We start from the raw sequence: 16,677 nt of genomic DNA, 5'->3' as shown, positions 1-16,677 counted from the left end.
TCTAGTCCCGGTCAGAGCACGCGCACTTGGAGCACTTGGAGTGCAGTCATCAGCCTCACATCCAGGGCCGGGAACGCATCGAGCTTTTTTTGCGAACTATTCGATGGCAGCACAGTCGAAGGCCGCCTCCTCAGCGCAGTCGAAGGCCGCCGCCTCCTCTGCTGTCGTGAGCGGCGGCCTTTTCGCGGGCTACGTGGCGATACAGCTCTCGACGCTGCTTCTCGCGTCTGCGGCGCAACAGAGAGACGTGCAGACGCGCCACGTCGACTCAACGGCGGTCACGCTCTCGGAGCTGGTCAAGCTGCTCATCTCGCTGGTTGGGATCGCCGCCACCGAGCGGGTGATGCTGCGCGGCCTGCTGCGCGCCGTCCGGCAGTCGCTGCTCACCCCGTCGCTGCTTCGAGTCGCGCTGCCGGCGCTGCTCTACACGGTGCAGAACAACGTCATCTACTCGTCGCTTGCGCGCGTCGACGCGGTCACCTTCCAGATCACGTACCAGCTCAAGCTCGCCGCCTCGGTCCTCGCCTCGCGACTGCTGCTTGGCAAGCCCGTCAGTGCCGGCAGGTGGGCGGCCGTCGGCTTGCCCGAGATTACCCGAGATTGCCCGAGATTACCTGAGATTGCCGGCAGGTGGTCGGACGAATCTCGGCGAATCTCGGATGATCTCGGGCTGATCTCGGCGGATCTCAGCAGGTGGGCATCGGTCGGCTTGCTCACGGCAGGCGTGGTGCTCGTGCTCACTCTGCTGCCAGCAGCTGCCCGTCTGGTGATCCGTCCTTTCTTTTCTAGGCGTGGTGCTCGTGCTCACTCTGCTGCCAGCAGCTGCCCGTCTGGTGATCCGTCCTTTCTTTTCTAGGCGTGGTGCTCGTGCTCACTCTGCTGCCAGCTGTCTCCGCGGGGCCAGGGTTCTTTTCATTTCTAGGCGTGGTGCTCGTGCAGCTCTCGCTCCGTGCGGAGGACGAGGCGGCGGTCGCGTAGGCCCGGTGGTCGCCGGAGACGTCTGCTCGTCTCACCTGCTAGTGCTGTGGCGCGTTAGGCGGCGCTGGGCGGCGGCGCGGAGGACGAGCAGGCGGAGCTGCTGGACGAGGTCGCGAAGGGCGATTCATGGCTTGACCTGAGTGATTGTTTCCTTGATCAGGACGAGCAGGCGGAGCTGCTGGACGAGGTTGCGAAGGGCGAGCGGCGGCGCTCTCGCGCGATCGGCATCTGCGGCGTCCTCGCCGCGTGCGGCTGCTCTGGCCTCGCCGGCGCGGCGATGGAGGCGCTGCTCAAGGAGGAGAGATCTTCGCTCCCGCGCCGCAACCTGCAGGTGTGAAAGGCGACCCCGGGCGGGGGCTGGGCGGGGGCACGCGCACGCACGCACCACTCACCAGGGGGCGAGGGGAATGCAGCACAACGCCACGCCGCGGGGCTGGCACGCGCACATGGCGGGAGCCGAGCGAAGACGACCGGCCCCCGCCCGGACCGGAGCGCACTTCACAGGTGTCCGCGCGATCACGCGAGATCGCACGAGATGCAACGCACTCACAGGTGTCCGCGGTCTCGCTCCTCCTCGCGACGGCGCACATGCTCTCCTCGGACGCACAGCGGCTCTGGAGGGGAGGTACTCGCTGCGAGGGCCTCAGCCTCAGCTCCACGCCAACCCGCTTCCCCCTCCTCGAGCAGCAGGGGTCAGGCGGGGGTGTACCCTGGCTAGGCTTGCTGCAAGGGTACAGCCCGCTCACCTACGCGATGGTTGGCTTCGGGAGGGCGGGAGGGGGGCGGTGTGAGCGACGCCTCTTCACAGCAGCGGCTGTGAACAGGTTTGCTTCGACTCGACGGGCGGGCTTCTCGTCTCGCTCCTGCTCAAGCACGCCTCGAACTCGCTCAAGAACTTCGCCTCGCCCCTCGGCATCATCCTCAACTGCCTCATCGCGCGCGACACGCCTCTCCTCCTCCGGCCGCGTCACGGCCCTCCCCCCCTCCCGCACTGCGCAGTCGTGTCTCGTAGGCGCGCTGCTGCTCCCCGTACGTCCGTGTGGGTGGCCCTTCCCTTTTCTACTCGCTCACGGGCCTTGCCTCCCTCTTGCAGGCGCGCTACTACTCCGCCGACCCCGCCTCGCGAAAGCCGCCGCCGCGCCAGTTCCTCCTCGGCACTGCCCTCGTGCTCCTCGCACTCGGCACGTACAGCGTCGCCTGAGCACAGCCGAGGAGGCGCGGGGGGAACAAGCCGTCGCGCGTTGGTGGGGAAAGGCGTGTGCAGGGAGGGCAGCTACTTTGGCGTTTGGTACTTGGACGAGCACACGCCGGGTGGCCAGCTTGTGCGCGCGCCGAAAAACAGACGTGAAGCCGAACGCCCAGGGTTGCCAGGGGGAGGGCGGCGGGGGCAACGGGCGCATGGTTTGTATTTATTTTAGAACGGATAGCCGGTCGTCGCTCGTCGCACGTTGGAAGCGATTCGCTCTGCAAAAATCAGAGAGACGCGTTAGCACTTCTATTCATACTTTCCGAGACACGCTCTCGCATTCGGAAAACCCGCAGCTTCCGCGGGCCCACGCGCGCACACTGACCGACCTCATGACACTTGAGTCTTGACACGGACACACCTCAGTCCTCACGCCACAGAGCACAGTATCAAAAACGAACTACCGGCCGCGAGACCGAGAGCGCCGCGCCAGCTTTGTGTATGTGAAGGGCGGAGGGGGGGGTTTGGGGGGGCACACACGCACGCCCTGCGGGCGACTACCTCTTGCTGCCGCCGCCGCCCCCAACCGGCGTCGCCTCGATAACGTCTCCCAGCGGCGTCGCGACGACGGGCGCCTGCTCTCGCACAATCTCGTGTGATCTCGTGTGATCTCGTGTGATCTCGTGTGATCTCGCCGCGACGGTTTGCGCCTCGAGGAGAAGCCGCCGCTTGGCGAGGAGCGCCTGTCATTCATTACTCACCAAGTCCTGAACCATGATTCATGAATCGTGAATTACTGGCTAGTAGTGACGCCGCTCGGCGAGGGGCGCCTCGTGCTCGCGCCTGGCGAGAGTGAGTCGCACCCAGCGCGGAGGGCGCGGAAGGGTCACCTCGGTGGCGAGATCACCCGAGATCAGCCGAGATCAGCCGAGATCACCTGAGATCACCCAAGGCGGCACGGAAGGGTCACCTCGGGTGAGGGTGAGGGTTAGGGTTAGGGTTAGGGTTAGGGTTCGGGTTCGGGTTAGGGTTAGGGTTGCGACGAAAGGGTCGCCTCGGTGGCGAGGAGGAGGAGGAGGAGGCCGTGCTCTACCGCGACCAGCAGCAGGACGATGCCAGACGGCCACTGGCCCACCTGCCGCTGCCGCGCGTCGAAGAGCTGCGGAAGGAGCGGCGCCAGCTGGTCGCTCGCAAAGGCGATGAGGACTGCGTTTGTGAAGATGGAGGCGACGACGAGCACGTACAGCAGGCCGAGCCAGGTGCCGATGCCTAGAAGGTTCCTAGAAGGTTCCTAGACGGTTCCTAGAAGGTACAGCAGGCCGAGCCAGGTGCCGATGCCGCTCACTCGAGGGCGGCGGGGCCGGCGGCAGAGGTAGCTCACCTAATTAAGAGCAGTAATCTCGGGTAATCTCGGGTAATCTCGGGTAATCTCGGGTAATGAGGCAGAGGTAGGCTCACCTTGAAGAGGTCCGAGTAGAGCTCGACCCCTATACTCTCGCGCGACCTCGATCAAGCCCTCGGGGCGATCTCGGGTGATCTCGAGGTCCGAGCAGATCTCTCGACTCCGTTGCACGCGAGGGCGAGTGCGGAGGCGAGAGGGAAGGCCGAGGCGAAGAGCGTGATGTAGCCGAACTGGATCACCATCTCGAGGTAGTCGTCAAAGTCCTCGTGCTCGTCGAGCTCGAGGTCGCCGCTGCCGCCGTCCGTGCCGCCGCCGCCCGCGCCGCCGTCCTCTTTCTTGGCGGCGGCGGAGGCGGCGGCATGCCTGCGTCGCGAGAGCCGCTGCATCAGCAGCGGGAGGACCGCCTATCGCGATTTCGAGATTCCCCGAGATTCCCCGAGAGGAGGTGAGATTGCGTGAGCGACGTATGACTTAACTATTTACTTGATGGGGCTCTCGCCTCCGAGAAGACGCGCCTCGGGGTACTCTCGGGCACTCTCGGGTGATCTCGCTGGATCTCGCTGATGAGGGGGTCGCCTCCGTGAAGACGCGCCGGAAGACGTCTGTGGAGAAGAGCGAGACGAGCTCGACGCGAAGGCGGTCCACCTGAGAGTCGAGTGGCGGTGGCATGTTTGTTTCTAATTAATAGGTCCACCTGAGAGTCGAGTGGCGGCGGCTGGTTGGCGGCGGCTGGTTGGTGACTGGTTGGCGAGGCGGAGCCGACCGCCGAGCTCTAGTGCTCTAGTGGCGGCGCACGTCGCGGAGCTCAAAGGCGATGTAGAAGAGGGCGATGTAGCAGTCGAAGGCCTCGAACAGGAACCGCTTGACGATGAGCGAGTTGTCGTGCGCCTCCTGTTCACACCAGGGGCCGTGAAGAGGCGCTGCTGACAGGCGGATGCTCGTGCACCCGGTGGAAATCTCGGGCAATCTCGGGCCATCTCGGGCCATCTCAGTGAATCTCAGTTAACCTGGGAGGATCACAGAGGAGCTCAGTGAATCTCGCAGGATCTCGCAGGATCTCGCAGGATCTCGGAGAATCTCGCAGGATCTCGCAGGATCTTGGAGGAGCCCTTCCTGCGTCCGGTGGTTCTCCAGGTCAGTCAGCGCCTCCGCCACGTGCCTGTACGCCTGGTGGAGCAGGAGGAGGGCAATCTCAGGCAATCTCGGGCAATCTCGTCGTGCCGCCTTGTTGAGCAGGAAGATGACAATCTCGGGCAATCTCAGGCAATCTCGGGCAGTCTCGTCGTGCCGCCTTGTTGAGCAGGAAGATGACAATCTCGGGCAATCTCAGGCAATCTCGGGCAATCTCGTCGTGCCGCCTTGTTGAGCAGGAAAATGACGATCTCGGGCAATCTCAGGCAATCTCGGGCAGTCTCGTCGTGCCGCCTTGTTGAGCAGGAAGATGACAATCTCGGGCAATCTCAGGCAATCTCGGGCAGTCTCGTCGTGCCGCCTTGTTGAGCAGGAAGATGACAATCTCAGGCAATCTCGGGCAGTCTCGTCGTGCCGCCTTGTTGAGCAGGAAGATGACCGCCGCGTGCAGCACGGCGGGCAGCATGCCCGTCCACGCCTCGGGACCGAAGGCTCACCCGAGATTACCCGAGATGGCCCGAGATGGCCCGAGATTGGCCCGAGATTGCCCGAGATGCGCATGCCCCGCCCTCGCCTCGGGATCGAAGACGGCGCCGGGTGCGGCGAAGGCGGAGAGGGCCTCGTGGGCAAGACGGCGGCAGTAGTTGGAACAAGAGCAGGCGGTGGGAGTCGGGAGTCGGAGGGGGGGGGGGGGACAAGGGGGAGCGCCTCGTCACGTGGAGATCACAATCTCCCCCCCCCTCCCTCTGGTGCAATCTCGGGCGATCTCGCCTCGTGGTAGACGCGCACGCCCAGCACGTGCCTCGCGGCAGGGGAGATGTACCCCTGGGGCCGGTCGAGCGGAGGTGAGCTCGACATGGTGATCAGTGATTCACCGTGCTTCGCTCTTCACAGCGAGTCCTGCAGGTTGAGCGAGACGAACATGTACGCGAGCGGGACGATGAGGCACGCCAGCGACACGCAAAGCGAGGCGGCGTAGCGGAGCGCGCGGCTGCCGCGCCCCTCGACTAGCTCGACCTCCCCCGTGATCTCCGAGACAACCTCGCGGCCGACGAACTCGGGCCGCCGCACCTGCGGAGGGGCCAGGGGCGGAGCACTTGCAGCACACGGTTGCGCGGGCCGCACCTCTAGAGGGGTGGCTAACACTGGTCCTCGCCGCCCCCGCGTGGGTCGCAAGTCCGAGAGTGCGCGAGATTGCGCGAGATTGCGCGAGAGATGCGCATCTAGGCCGCCGGTCCTCCGCCTGGGCCGTGTGCGCGTCGTGGATGCCCCACCGGAAGGCGAGTGCCGCCTGCCTCACGAGGGCCAGGCAGCGACTGACCGCGTGGCGTGGTGTTGCGTGCCGGGTCCTCCTGCGCGTGAGACGCCTGCTTCCGCCGCCAGAGCTGCACAAAGAAGATTGCCTGACCACGCACGAGAGCCACTCCTGAGTGAGTGCCGCTGCCGCCGCCAGAGCTGCGCACAGAGAAGAGGAGTGCCCACACGACGGAAAACAGCGAGAAGACGGGCACCGCGCTGTCGTCGTCGACGCTCGTCCCTTTCGGGCGGCGCCACCAGATGCAGAGGCCGAGGGCCGCGGGCGGGGCCAGCGCCTGGACGTAGAAGGCCTGCCAGGCGAACAAGAAGCCCGTCCTCTCGCCCCAGTAGTCGCGGATCGCATCGAGGGCGAGAGGCTCGGACGAGCGGAGCCACGCCCACTCGCGCAGCAGCCCGACGGACCGTCGCCAGCCCTCGAGCCGGCCGGCGCAGTGTGCGGCGCTCACCTAGCATCGACCAAGAAGGATTGACTGTGCACCGCCGCCGCCGCCCTCCCCGCCCGCGCCGTCACCACCACCGACACTCCATCTCTGCTTCTGCTCCGATGGGTGAGCTCACCTCGCCGAGCAAGCCGACGGAGGCGAGGGCGCGTAGCAGCGACGACAGGTGGCGCGGAGGGACCTCGCGAACGGCGCCAGCGGCGAGCGCGGCGGAGAAGGAGGCGTTGTCGACGGGGACGGCCTCCAGCAGCGCGGTCACCAGGAAGACCCGCTCAGACGGCGTGAAGAAGCCGCCCTCTCCCGCTCCAGCGAAATCGGCCCGCTGCGCCAACACAAACTCGCGCATCGGCCAGTGCCGCTCGCTCGCGCACGACCGAGCCTCTGGCCGCAGGCGCTTTTCTAGCTCGAGGTGCTCCGCCTCGCGCTCGAGGGTCGCTGAGGGCGCGCTGACTTTCAGCACGGTGGCCGTGGCAGGGACCCGTGCCACTCTCAGGCCGGCGGCTCGGACCCGCTGCTCGACATACCGCACCACAGGCTCCGGAGCGGTCAGGGCCAGGAGAACGTCCGTGTTCGTCGAGGCTGCGTCCATGTGGTTGTTTTGTAGACGACTCTCGTTGGACGACATGGGGATAGCGGATGGCGGCGAAAGAGAAAAGCCGCTTTAATGACGGCGTGCCGTCCTCCCATCCCTCCCTTGGGTTGTCCCTTTTCTTTCTTTTTTTGAAGGTCCGATACCGATACTGGAAGCCCATATAGGCACCTTACACTCCCCCGCAGTATCGCACCTCTTGAGCGACACTACGTTCCCGCAGCTGGGGATTCTCCGGGTACCCCTCTTTGTACCTGTGCTGGCCGGATTCCTCCTCCGAACAAGTCAAGTTCGATCGGCCCCAGTCTCGAACTGGCAGCCACTATCTCACCGGAGGTACCATGTCCGAGTAGGCCACCGGCCAAAAGCGCATGTCTTGAAGGTCCGGATACTTGGAAGCCCATATAGGCACCTTACAGTGGTGGTTTGTGCGAAGAGAGAAAGGAGCGCAAGGTGTGTGCTGTGTGGTCCACGCCCTGCGAGCGGGGCGGGGTCTGCCCGTCGGGTTGTCGCCAATCTCCCCAGGAGATGTCTCGGAGCGGCGCGCCAGGCACAGTTTTGTTTTCACAGTTTTCCGAAAAACAAAAAGGAAAACAGAGGGTCCCCAGCACTTTGCGTTTCCGGAAATTTCCAGGGAAAACAGAGGGTGTTTGGTGCTCCATTCTGGAAACTCGCTGTTTTCCCTGAGTCTGAGAGCTGGTCTGGGGCAAAATCTGAGGTTAAATTGAGGAAATCGACAAAATACCCAGGCGGTCGCAGGGTAAATTCCAGGTATGCACGGGTTCTCCGCAAAATTCCCGGCATTTTGCCGATTTGGCCTAAAATTTGGCTGATTTTGGGCCCAAACCAGCCTCAGACTCGGCTCAGAGCCCAAAATTTGACGATTTCCACGGAGTTTTCCCGGGAAAGGAGAGAGGAAAAGAGAGGGTGTTGTAGAGAAAAAAGGAAAGGAAAACAGACGGGGTGCGAGAGGCAAACTGTGCCGAGCCTAACGAGGAGGCCACCGGCCAAAAGCGCATGTCCTGAAGGTCCGATACTGGAAGCCCATATAGGCACCTTACAGAAATGCACAGAAGGCGAATACAAAAACAAGAACACAACGCACTCTCTCACCTGACAAGCGATCCCACGTGCCACGACAGCGATTGTGGGGACTACATGATCCGTACGTGAAGGGTGGAGGGGCCCGTCCGCCGCCGGTCCGCGGAGCTAGGCGGTACGGGCGCCCTCCACTGGGGCCGAGGGTAAGAGGACGTCTGCCGCTTGCTTGTTCTTGACGTCGTTGACCCAGTGGCACGCTCAGGGGAGTTGAGCCAGTTGATACGCGTATTGGCTATTGCGCGCCTGCTTGTTGATGTTCTCGGCGTCGCCCGCCACCGCCGCCATGGAGATCTGCTGCGTGTGGTGAGAAATAAAACAAACGCACTTCACATGACAAGCGATCCCACGACAGCGATTGAGGAAAGGCGAGAGAAAATTAACGCCGGGGATCCACTATTGTGATGTTAGAGCTTAGAGGTGGGTTAAGAGGGAGAGGATCCCTAGGTAGGTAGGTAGAAAGGTGAAGAACAGCCAGGCTCGGACTGGACACCAACGCGGTATGGGTGGACGCGAGACAGATGCGTTGATGACAAGGATCCCTAGATGTTTATGTTTCGCAATGTTTCCCGCCGCCGCCGCTACAACCTCGCCAGAAGCGCCCTCGCCAGACGCGCCGCCGCCCGCCCATCTGCTCGACCTCCCCAGGGAGCTCCTCGAGCGCGTCCTCTCCCGCTGCGACAGCCCCCTCGACATCGCTCACGCCGCGGCCGTCTCGCTCCTCTTTCACGCTTCGCTTGCGGAGGAGGGCATCCGCTTGTGGGCACAAGAGCGCGGCTTGGAGCTGCCAGCGCAGCCAGAGGGCGAGAGCTGCGCCGTGCGGTGGCTGTGCTATTCGGCGTTGCTGCACGAGTCCAACCGGTCGGCGAGGGCGGCAGCAGGCCTTCGGCACAGCGTCTTCATCGACGGCGAGGGGCGGCTCTCGTCGTGCGGCACGGCAAGGGAGGGCGAGGAGGAGGAGGCGGAGGGCGAGGAGGCATTACCAAGCGTTCTCGGCCACGGCGAGGGCGTGCTGCGGCTCAACACACCGACCCGCCTCCCGTCGACGCTGGGTGACGAGCGCACCGTGAGCGTGGCGGCTGGAGAGCGGCACAGTCTCGCCCTCACCGCCGAAGGCGCCGTCTGGAGCTGGGGCTATGGGTTTTCTGGCAGCTTGGGCCACGGCCAGGCGCAGGGCCAGTGGAAGGAGACGCAGCTGCTGCCGAAGAAGATCGAGGCCTTTGCGGGGCGGCGCGTCATCGCTGTGTCGGCTGGAGGCGACCACAGCCTCGCCATCACCGGCGACGGCGCCGTCTGGAGCTGGGGTGAGGGCAGCTTTGGCCGCTTGGGCCACGGCGACCAGCAGGCCCAGTGGCAGCCGAAGAAGATCGAGGCCTTGGCTGGCCAGCGCATCGTCGCCGTGTCGGCTGGAGCCCGCCACAGCTTCGCCCTCACCGCCGACGGCGCCGTCTGGAGCTGGGGCTATGGAAGCTATGGCCGGCTAGGCCACGGTGACGAGCAGCGCCAGCTGCTGCCCAAGAAGGTTGAGGCCTTTGCAGGGCGGCGCGTTGTCACCGTGTCGGCGGGAGATTTGCAAAGCCTCGCCATCACCGCCGACGGCAGCGTTTGGAGCTGGGGCGGTGGAGCCTGGGGCAAGCTGGGCCACAGTGATGATCAGAACCAGCTGCGGCCCAAGAAGGTCGAGGCCTTGGCTGGCCATCACGTTGTCGCTGTCTCGGCGGGAGATTTACACAGCCTCGCCATCACCGCCGACGGCAGCATCTGGAGCTGGGGCGGTGGACGCTTTGGCCGGTTGGGCCACGGCGACTATCAGCTGCAGCTCCTGCCGAAGAAGGTCGAGGCCTTCGCTGGGCGGCGCGTCGTCGCTGTGTCGGCTGGATCCGCCCACAGCCTCGCCCTCACCGCCGATGGCGCTGTTTATGCTTGGGGCCTGGGCGAACGCGGCTGCCTTGGCCACGGAGAGGACCTGTCCCACCAGCTGCTGCCCAAGAAGATCGAGGCGTGGGCGCTGGGGCGGTGAGAGGCTGCCTGCTCCTGGGCCTGGCACGCCTCCGGGGGTACCCCGAATATCCGTGACAGCGGCCCGCCGCGGCGCCGCCGCCGCCAGCCCCGGCTGCGGCCGCCGCCGCGGCGCAACCGCCCACCTCATCAGGCGCTCGCGCTGCCGCGGCATTCTACTTTTCTCGCGTGTGGCGGGGAGGCGCCCCTGCTCTCTCCTGGGCGCATGGGCGGCGCGAGCTGTGCGGAGCGTGTGTGGGCTGTGGCGCAGCGCGTAGTGCGCTCTCTCCGCCCGGGCGACGCGGCTCACAAGCTGTGCATCACTGTGTCACGATTACCTCTGAGGGCGGCCAGTCGATAGGCGATAGCGTCTACACGCCTGTGCACGCAATCGATGGTACGAGAGTGTTTGGGAAGCATTAGCGGCGTGGCAGTTGTACGGCGATCTCCGATTCATACATAGCTCCGCGACCCCCAAACTTGGAGCACTTGGAGTGCGGTCATCAACCTCACGTCCAGGACCGGGGAGCTAAGAAGCGCACCCACGCGAAGAACATTTCTCCGCGCGATCATGCAAGCGCTCTCGATCGGCCTCGCGGCGTCGGCGCTCTCTGCTGCGTCGTGCGTGGCGCGCACCTCGCGATGTTGTTCGATGAGCGCCGTGCCGGGGCTGCTCGCCGAGGCCACGGCGCAGCTCGCCGAGCGCGGCGTCGAGCTGCGGCTCGGATCGACGGCGACGCCCGGTTCGCGCACGTCGTCGCGGATCGCGGTGCGCGCCGGCCCCGATGGCGCGGCGATGGTCGGCATGTTCAAGGCCGGGACGCACGAGGTGGTGCCGTGCGAGGCTGACGAGCGCTGCTACCTGCCGCACCATCCGTTGATCAACGACGCCGTCGCCGCCGTCGCCGGCGAGCTGCGAGCCTCCGCGGAGCTGAGCGCGTACGATGAGAGCTCGCTGCGCGGCACGCTGCGCTACCTGCAGCTCAGCGTCGAGCGGTCGAGCGACACCGTGCAGCTCACGCTCGTCGCGAACGCGCCTTCACTCGCCGCCGATCCCGCGCTCGCGCAGTTTGCGCTGCGCCTGTGGCGGCTGCGCGCGCCGCGGTGGCACTCGATCTGGGTCAACCTGAATCCGACGAGCGTCAACAACATTCTGAGCTACGAGCCCGACGCGTGGCAGCTGCTGCACGCGCGCGACCCGCGAGGCCTCGGCGGCGGCGGCGGCGACGGCGACCGCGACGCCGGCCGCGATGGCTGCCTGGTCGAGCGCTTCCCGTCGGGCGCAGCCTTTGTCCTACCGCCGTGGGTCTTCCGGCAGGCCAACCTGTACGCCTTCGACGCGATCGTGGGCGCGCTGCGGCGGGCCGTGCCCGCGGGTAGCCGCGTAGTCGAGTGGTACGCCGGCGTCGGCGTCCTCGGCCTCTCGCTCGCGCCCTCCGTCGCGTGGGTGCGCTGCTCGGACCTCAACCCGCCGTACGCCGCCTTTGAGGCCTCGCGCGACCTGCTGCCCAAGGGCGAGCGTGCGCGCGTCACGTACGCCGTCGGCGGCGCCGCGGAGCGCCTCGACGACGCGCGCGGCGCCGACGTCGCCGTCGTCGACCCGCCGCGCAAGGGGCTCGACGACGCGCTGCTCGCCGCGCTCTGCGACGCGCGCGCCGACGGCCCGTGCGCGTCGCTCGGCACGCTCGCCTACATCTCGTGCGGCTTCCCCGCGCTGGTGCGCGACGCGGACGCGCTGCTCGCGAGCGGCTGGCGCGTGCGGCGGCAGCGGGCAGAGGCCCACGTCCTCTTCCTCGGCGCCAACCACCTTGAGACCCTGTGCGTCTTCGAGCGCGAGGCGCCCGTCGGGCCGGATGGGGCGAAGCAGGACGCCCAGGAGCCGCCCCGAAGCAGCGCCAACAGTGAGAGAGGGCAGAGAGCGCGCCGAGCGCGCGACCCCGCGACCTCGCCGCGCGCGCGTCGGCTGGCCGCCGCTAGGGCCGCCGGGAGGCGGCGGAGACCGAGTGGGTGAACAGTGTGGCGTGTGACCTGGTGTGGGGATAGGTATTCAAATTCCATTATATGGAAGGCGAAGAACAGCCAGGCTTGCGCTTGGACTGGACACCAACGCGGTATGCGTATGGGTGGAAGTGCGAGCGGACGAAAAGATGACACGACTCAGGCCACTCACACCGACACGCCTGTCGCCTCTCGAGCCTCAAGAGTCGAGTCGTGGCTCGAGAGCGACACACACAAACTCACAAGAGACCGCACTCGCTCGTGGTAGTCGAGGTCACACACAGTCACACACACACCCTGGTCCCTGCTCACATTCGGTCACAGCGGCCCGAGGCTCGGCCCTGGCCCCCCCCTGCTGAAAACGTAAGATAACGAATTCGACTGTAAAAAAGAAAACGCAACCGCTGCGCTACAAGATACAATAGACCTCTCAGCAGGTCCGATTTCATGCGACGTCAACTGACAACTCTCACTCAGACAACACTCAGAGTCCACTCACACCTTGAGCTCGAACCCTTCCCGCCCCCGCTCACCGCATCTCGAATCACTCCCTTCTCCCGTAGAGCCGCGACGTCGCCGCCGCGGCGCGACCGTCTCGAACCCGTCCTCGTCGACCGGGGGGCGCGGCGTTTTGCCGTAGAGAGGTCGGGAATGCCGTAGAGGTCGATGCTTTTCAGCACCCCGATCCCGTGTTGCCGCGCAGCGCCTCGCCGATCGCCGTGGCGCCCTCGTCCCCGATGTTGTTGCGGCGGAGGTTGCACGTTTTCAGCACCGCGTTGCCCTGCACAGAGCCTCGGCGATCGCGGTGGCGCCCTCGTCACCAATGTGATCTGGCGGCAGGCGGGATTCCCCTCACGTATAGGGCAAGAAAAAAGAAAGAATCGCCGGACAACCCAAGGGAGGGATGGGAGGACGGTATAGGGCAAGAAAAAGAAAGAAAGAAAGTAAACAGACCCAGGAGGGCGCGGGGGTAAAAATTTTCCATGGCGGCCTTCACGCTTTCCAGCATCGACAACGCCGTCGCCTCGGCGGAGGCCCTGTTCGCCGCCCTGAGAGAAACGTCCTCCGCTACCAGCACACAGCGCGTGAGCGCCATGCACACCGAGTTCGAGCGCTGCTGGTCCGAGGTTGCTGCGGCAGCGGCCGAGCTCGACGCCGAGGAGTCGCAGATCACACAGCTTCGGAGAGAGCGGCGCGAGCTCCGCGAGGCGAGCGCCGCCAGCAACAGCCGTGGACCCGCCATCGACAGAGCGACGTCGCGTCGCAGCACTTCTCACCCGTGCCGCCCGTCCCGCGCGCACCGCAGGCGCTCGCGGCGCAAAACGTGCTGCTCAAACAGCAGATAGAGGCGCTGCGGCAGATGCTGTGTGATGCGTCTATGTAACACCTGAGTCTGCACTCTGTCACATGTACACTTGGTAAAAAGAAAGTGGGGCCAAGGAGGTGGCAACCCCGCCGCGCGCGCGCCTCGCTCGAGCGCGCGCGTCGCAGCCCGCTCGCACTAAATTTGATATTCACAAATACAGCTCTCTGGGAGCATCTCTGACTCTCAAGTTTTGCACACCGACCTCTCCGGCTGGTCAATTCGCGGCGCCTTTCTCGGACTGGCACCTTCCGCTGCCACCGATCGCTCCAAGCCTTCACGTGTCCCCGTGCCTGTACCTGCTGTGGTCGCTGCACACGGGCGGCTGCTCCCGCTTCCGGCGCTCCCGCTCTCCGCCGCCCCCTCCCTCCCCAGCCCGGCCCCGGCCCGCCTCCCCGCCGGCCTTCCCGCCTCGGCAGCCGGGCGTGCGCCCAGCCGGTCCAGCGGCAGCATGCCTACACAGAAAGGCGGCCAGCCTAATCAAGAGAGGTGTCTGCATCTCTCCACAGCCGGTCCAGCAGCAGGATGTGCCTAGGAAAGAAACGAGACGCATCACAGGAAATGCCGCACCCCGCAGCCGGCTAGCGGGCGGCAACGTTCCTAAAGGAAAGGCGCCACGCGTAATTAAAGGGGAGGTGTGAAGCGCCACCACACCGAGCGGCGGCGCGCCGGGCAGCGCGCGCGCCTCGGCCTCGGTGAGTGTGCGCATGGCGCCCACGGGCAGGTCGCCGTCAGACAGCGCTCCTGCTCACACTTGGGCTGTGAGGAGACGCCGGTCACATCCGTAGCCCACGTCCCCATCAGACGGCGCTCCAAACGCGTCCCGGTGCAGCGCCTGAGTGGGAGGCGGCTCCGGTCTGCGCGAGATGCAACTGAGATTAATCCAGGGCCCAAAACTCACCTCCTGCGGAGACAATCTCGGCTGATCTCGGCTTATCTCGGCTGCACCTCGGCAAACACGGCCGATCTCGGCTAATCTCGGGTGTACCTCGGCTGACACTGTCTCGTCGCGGCTCATCTCGGCTAGATCTCGGCTAGATCTCGGCTAGTCTCGGCCCATCTCGCACCTTGACCGTCCCTCCCACCTCGGCGAGCATCCGCTTCACCTGGCTCGTCAGCCCTGCGTCAGATCCAACACCATGTGTGTGCACACACCCGGACAAACATCTCTCCGCCTGGTGGAAGTGGCCCTCGTGCACGCGCACGCGCACTGTGCTTGCGCCCACGGCCTCGAGCCCGGCAGGAGCACACTGCAACCCGTCCGCGAGCTGCATGCCCGCCTCGAACGCGGCCTGCGCGCCCGGACGGAGCGCCGAGCAGTCCTCTTGCAGGACGGCCTACTCACCACGGGCTCTGGGCGTGGAGCATGCGAATGCGTGACTCGAGCCGCCCTCCTCCTGCAGGGTGCCGTGTACTCTTTCCACACGCGCGAGGTGGGGTGCAGCAGCAGGCTCTGCACGCCCCCGTCCGTCGCAAACAGCAGCATCCCCGTCGTGTCGCGGTCGAGCCGCCCGCACGCGGCGAGGTCGGGACGGCGCAGGTGCTCCGGCACGAGGTCGTACACCGACGGGTCTCGCGGGTGGCGCTGGCAGATGTAGCCGGGCGGCTTGTGCATGAGGCAGAAGCTGTGCTCGCCCGCGGGCACGGGAGAGCCGTCGCACGCGATCGACTCCACGCCAGGCACGACCTGGTGCCGCGGCTCGGTGACCACGGTTCCGTCCACGCTGACCTCGCCCCTTCGGATGCGCTGCTGCGCCTGCTTGAGCGGCACGCTGTGCTCGCTGGAAGCGGTGGCCCAGGCACGCAGCGCGTGGTCGAGGCGAACCATATCTTTACGCGTTCTGTGGGTGCCGCCTGGGCTCGGGTTGTTCGGCTTTGAGACAGCTCGCGTGGGGTTTTCTTTCTTTGAGCCGGTGTGTGTGCCAGTCCGCGCCAGTCCGCGCCCTTGTCGTGCCAGTGTGCTGTGAGAGAGGCTTGTATTTTAAGAATTCTTTCTTTCTCTCTTTTGTTAGACTCGGGCAAGCGTCGGGGTGGCGAGCAGGGGACGCGGCTCTGAGCGCCCAGCGACGCGTGCCGGATGGAGTCCGGCCGCGGGTGACTAGGGAAGTTCGCTCAGGATGTGTGGCAGCCACGTTGATTGTGACGTTGACTGAGTGTCTTTCTTGTCTTGTGGTTCTGTGTGACGCACGCTCCTGTGTGACCGTCATCGCCCGTCTTGCGTCCACCCATACCGCGTTGGTGTCCCAGTCGTTGGTCGGACTGTGTTTCGCCTTCCCATCAATCGATCTACAATCAAAAATCAAGCCTAGCTAGTGTCGTGCGAGGCGCGAGGGAGTTTTCTGGTAAAATTCTTTCTTTCGGACTTGCCTTAGTCCCATCCCTCCCTACGGTTGTTCTTCTTTCTTTTTGGTCTTGACCTTCTCCCTCCTGCTCCTCCGTCCTCCCTCAAACCTCAACAACAAAATGTTTGGTATTGCTAAAAATCTCTTTCAAACCTCCCCACGGAGACGCAAAAAAAGAAATAAAAAGACACTCGGGGCGTCCGCTGTACGCTGATCGCTGTCGACATCCCTGGCGACGATTTAGCCCGGCTCCGGCGCTTCTCTGCACACTGCAGGAAGGAGGAAGAACGCCTCACACAGACCCCAAACAACAACTCCATCTCAGACCCCACGTCTCCGGCGCACGGCATCGGCAAGCCGGCCGGCGCGCAGATGTTGAGGCTTGAGCAGCTCAAGTGAGCACCGTGGCTCTCTGACACTGAGGCTCCCTGGTGGTTCACTCTCTAGCCCTCAAGTCTCATGAAATTCAATTGGCACATGATCCGAGAGCGCTACCCACCAGAGGATACGATAGGGCCGTGTACTAACACGGTAATCGTTCACTTAGATCGCCCTCAACGACGAAGACGTTGTGGCGGCAGCGCTACTGGCGAGTGCCGAGCGACAAGAGATCCACCGGGGCTGGGCTGGCCCCAACGCGTCTTTTCTCGCCCGCGAGAACAGAGAAGGCCCGCGTCAGACCTCGTTGTCCTTGAGCTCGACGTGGCCCGCCTTGCGGCGCGCCCCGCTCCCGCCCGCCCCGCTGCCGCCGCTTGTCGGGTGGACGTAGCTCACCTAGGCAAGGGATGAGGTATCAGGTGAGGTAGACTGGTCCACACGCACGTGGTGGCGGGTG

At 65.1% G+C, this 16,677-nt stretch overlaps 4 protein-coding genes across 4 annotated transcripts; 2 read left to right on the top strand and 2 right to left on the bottom strand.

Moving 5' to 3' along the window:
- Positions 1–103: 103 nt before the first annotated feature.
- Positions 104–2,423, top strand: EMIHUDRAFT_458990 (hypothetical protein; the record flags this gene model as incomplete). The annotated part of the gene is made up of 7 exons (XM_005769694.1): positions 104–554; positions 857–969; positions 1,043–1,069; positions 1,139–1,309; positions 1,531–1,734; positions 1,803–1,913; positions 2,072–2,423. The coding sequence occupies 7 exons, from the start codon at positions 104–106 to the stop codon at positions 2,177–2,179; spliced, it is 1,185 nt and encodes a 394-aa protein (XP_005769751.1). The 3' UTR covers positions 2,180–2,423.
- Positions 2,424–2,692: 269 nt separating this feature from the next.
- Positions 2,693–7,079, bottom strand: EMIHUDRAFT_470289 (hypothetical protein; the record flags this gene model as incomplete). The annotated part of the gene is made up of 13 exons (XM_005769693.1): positions 2,693–2,799; positions 2,875–2,907; positions 2,995–3,054; positions 3,219–3,433; positions 3,503–3,545; positions 3,623–3,651; positions 3,730–3,970; positions 4,143–4,211; positions 4,362–4,457; positions 4,722–4,857; positions 5,590–5,768; positions 6,161–6,460; positions 6,573–7,079. 13 exons carry the CDS (start codon positions 7,077–7,079, stop codon positions 2,722–2,724), a joined length of 1,986 nt encoding a protein of 661 aa, XP_005769750.1. The 3' UTR covers positions 2,693–2,721.
- Positions 7,080–10,710: 3,631 nt separating this feature from the next.
- EMIHUDRAFT_118592 (hypothetical protein) lies at positions 10,711–13,521 on the top strand (the record flags this gene model as incomplete). Its single annotated transcript, XM_005769692.1, has 3 exons — positions 10,711–12,040; positions 12,183–12,268; positions 13,444–13,521. 3 exons carry the CDS (start codon positions 10,711–10,713, stop codon positions 13,519–13,521), a joined length of 1,494 nt encoding a protein of 497 aa, XP_005769749.1.
- Positions 13,522–14,300: 779 nt separating this feature from the next.
- On the bottom strand, positions 14,301–15,328 carry EMIHUDRAFT_244138 (hypothetical protein; the record flags this gene model as incomplete). Its single annotated transcript, XM_005769691.1, has 3 exons — positions 14,301–14,335; positions 14,666–14,837; positions 14,927–15,328. The coding sequence occupies 3 exons, from the start codon at positions 15,326–15,328 to the stop codon at positions 14,301–14,303; spliced, it is 609 nt and encodes a 202-aa protein (XP_005769748.1).
- Positions 15,329–16,677: the final 1,349 nt, after the last annotated feature.

Source organism: Emiliania huxleyi, assembly GCF_000372725.1.
Source record: "Emiliania huxleyi CCMP1516 unplaced genomic scaffold EMIHUscaffold_410, whole genome shotgun sequence".
Lineage (NCBI taxonomy): Eukaryota > Haptophyta > Isochrysidales > Noelaerhabdaceae > Emiliania > Emiliania huxleyi.
This window is presented reverse-complemented; position numbering and strand designations above follow the sequence as displayed.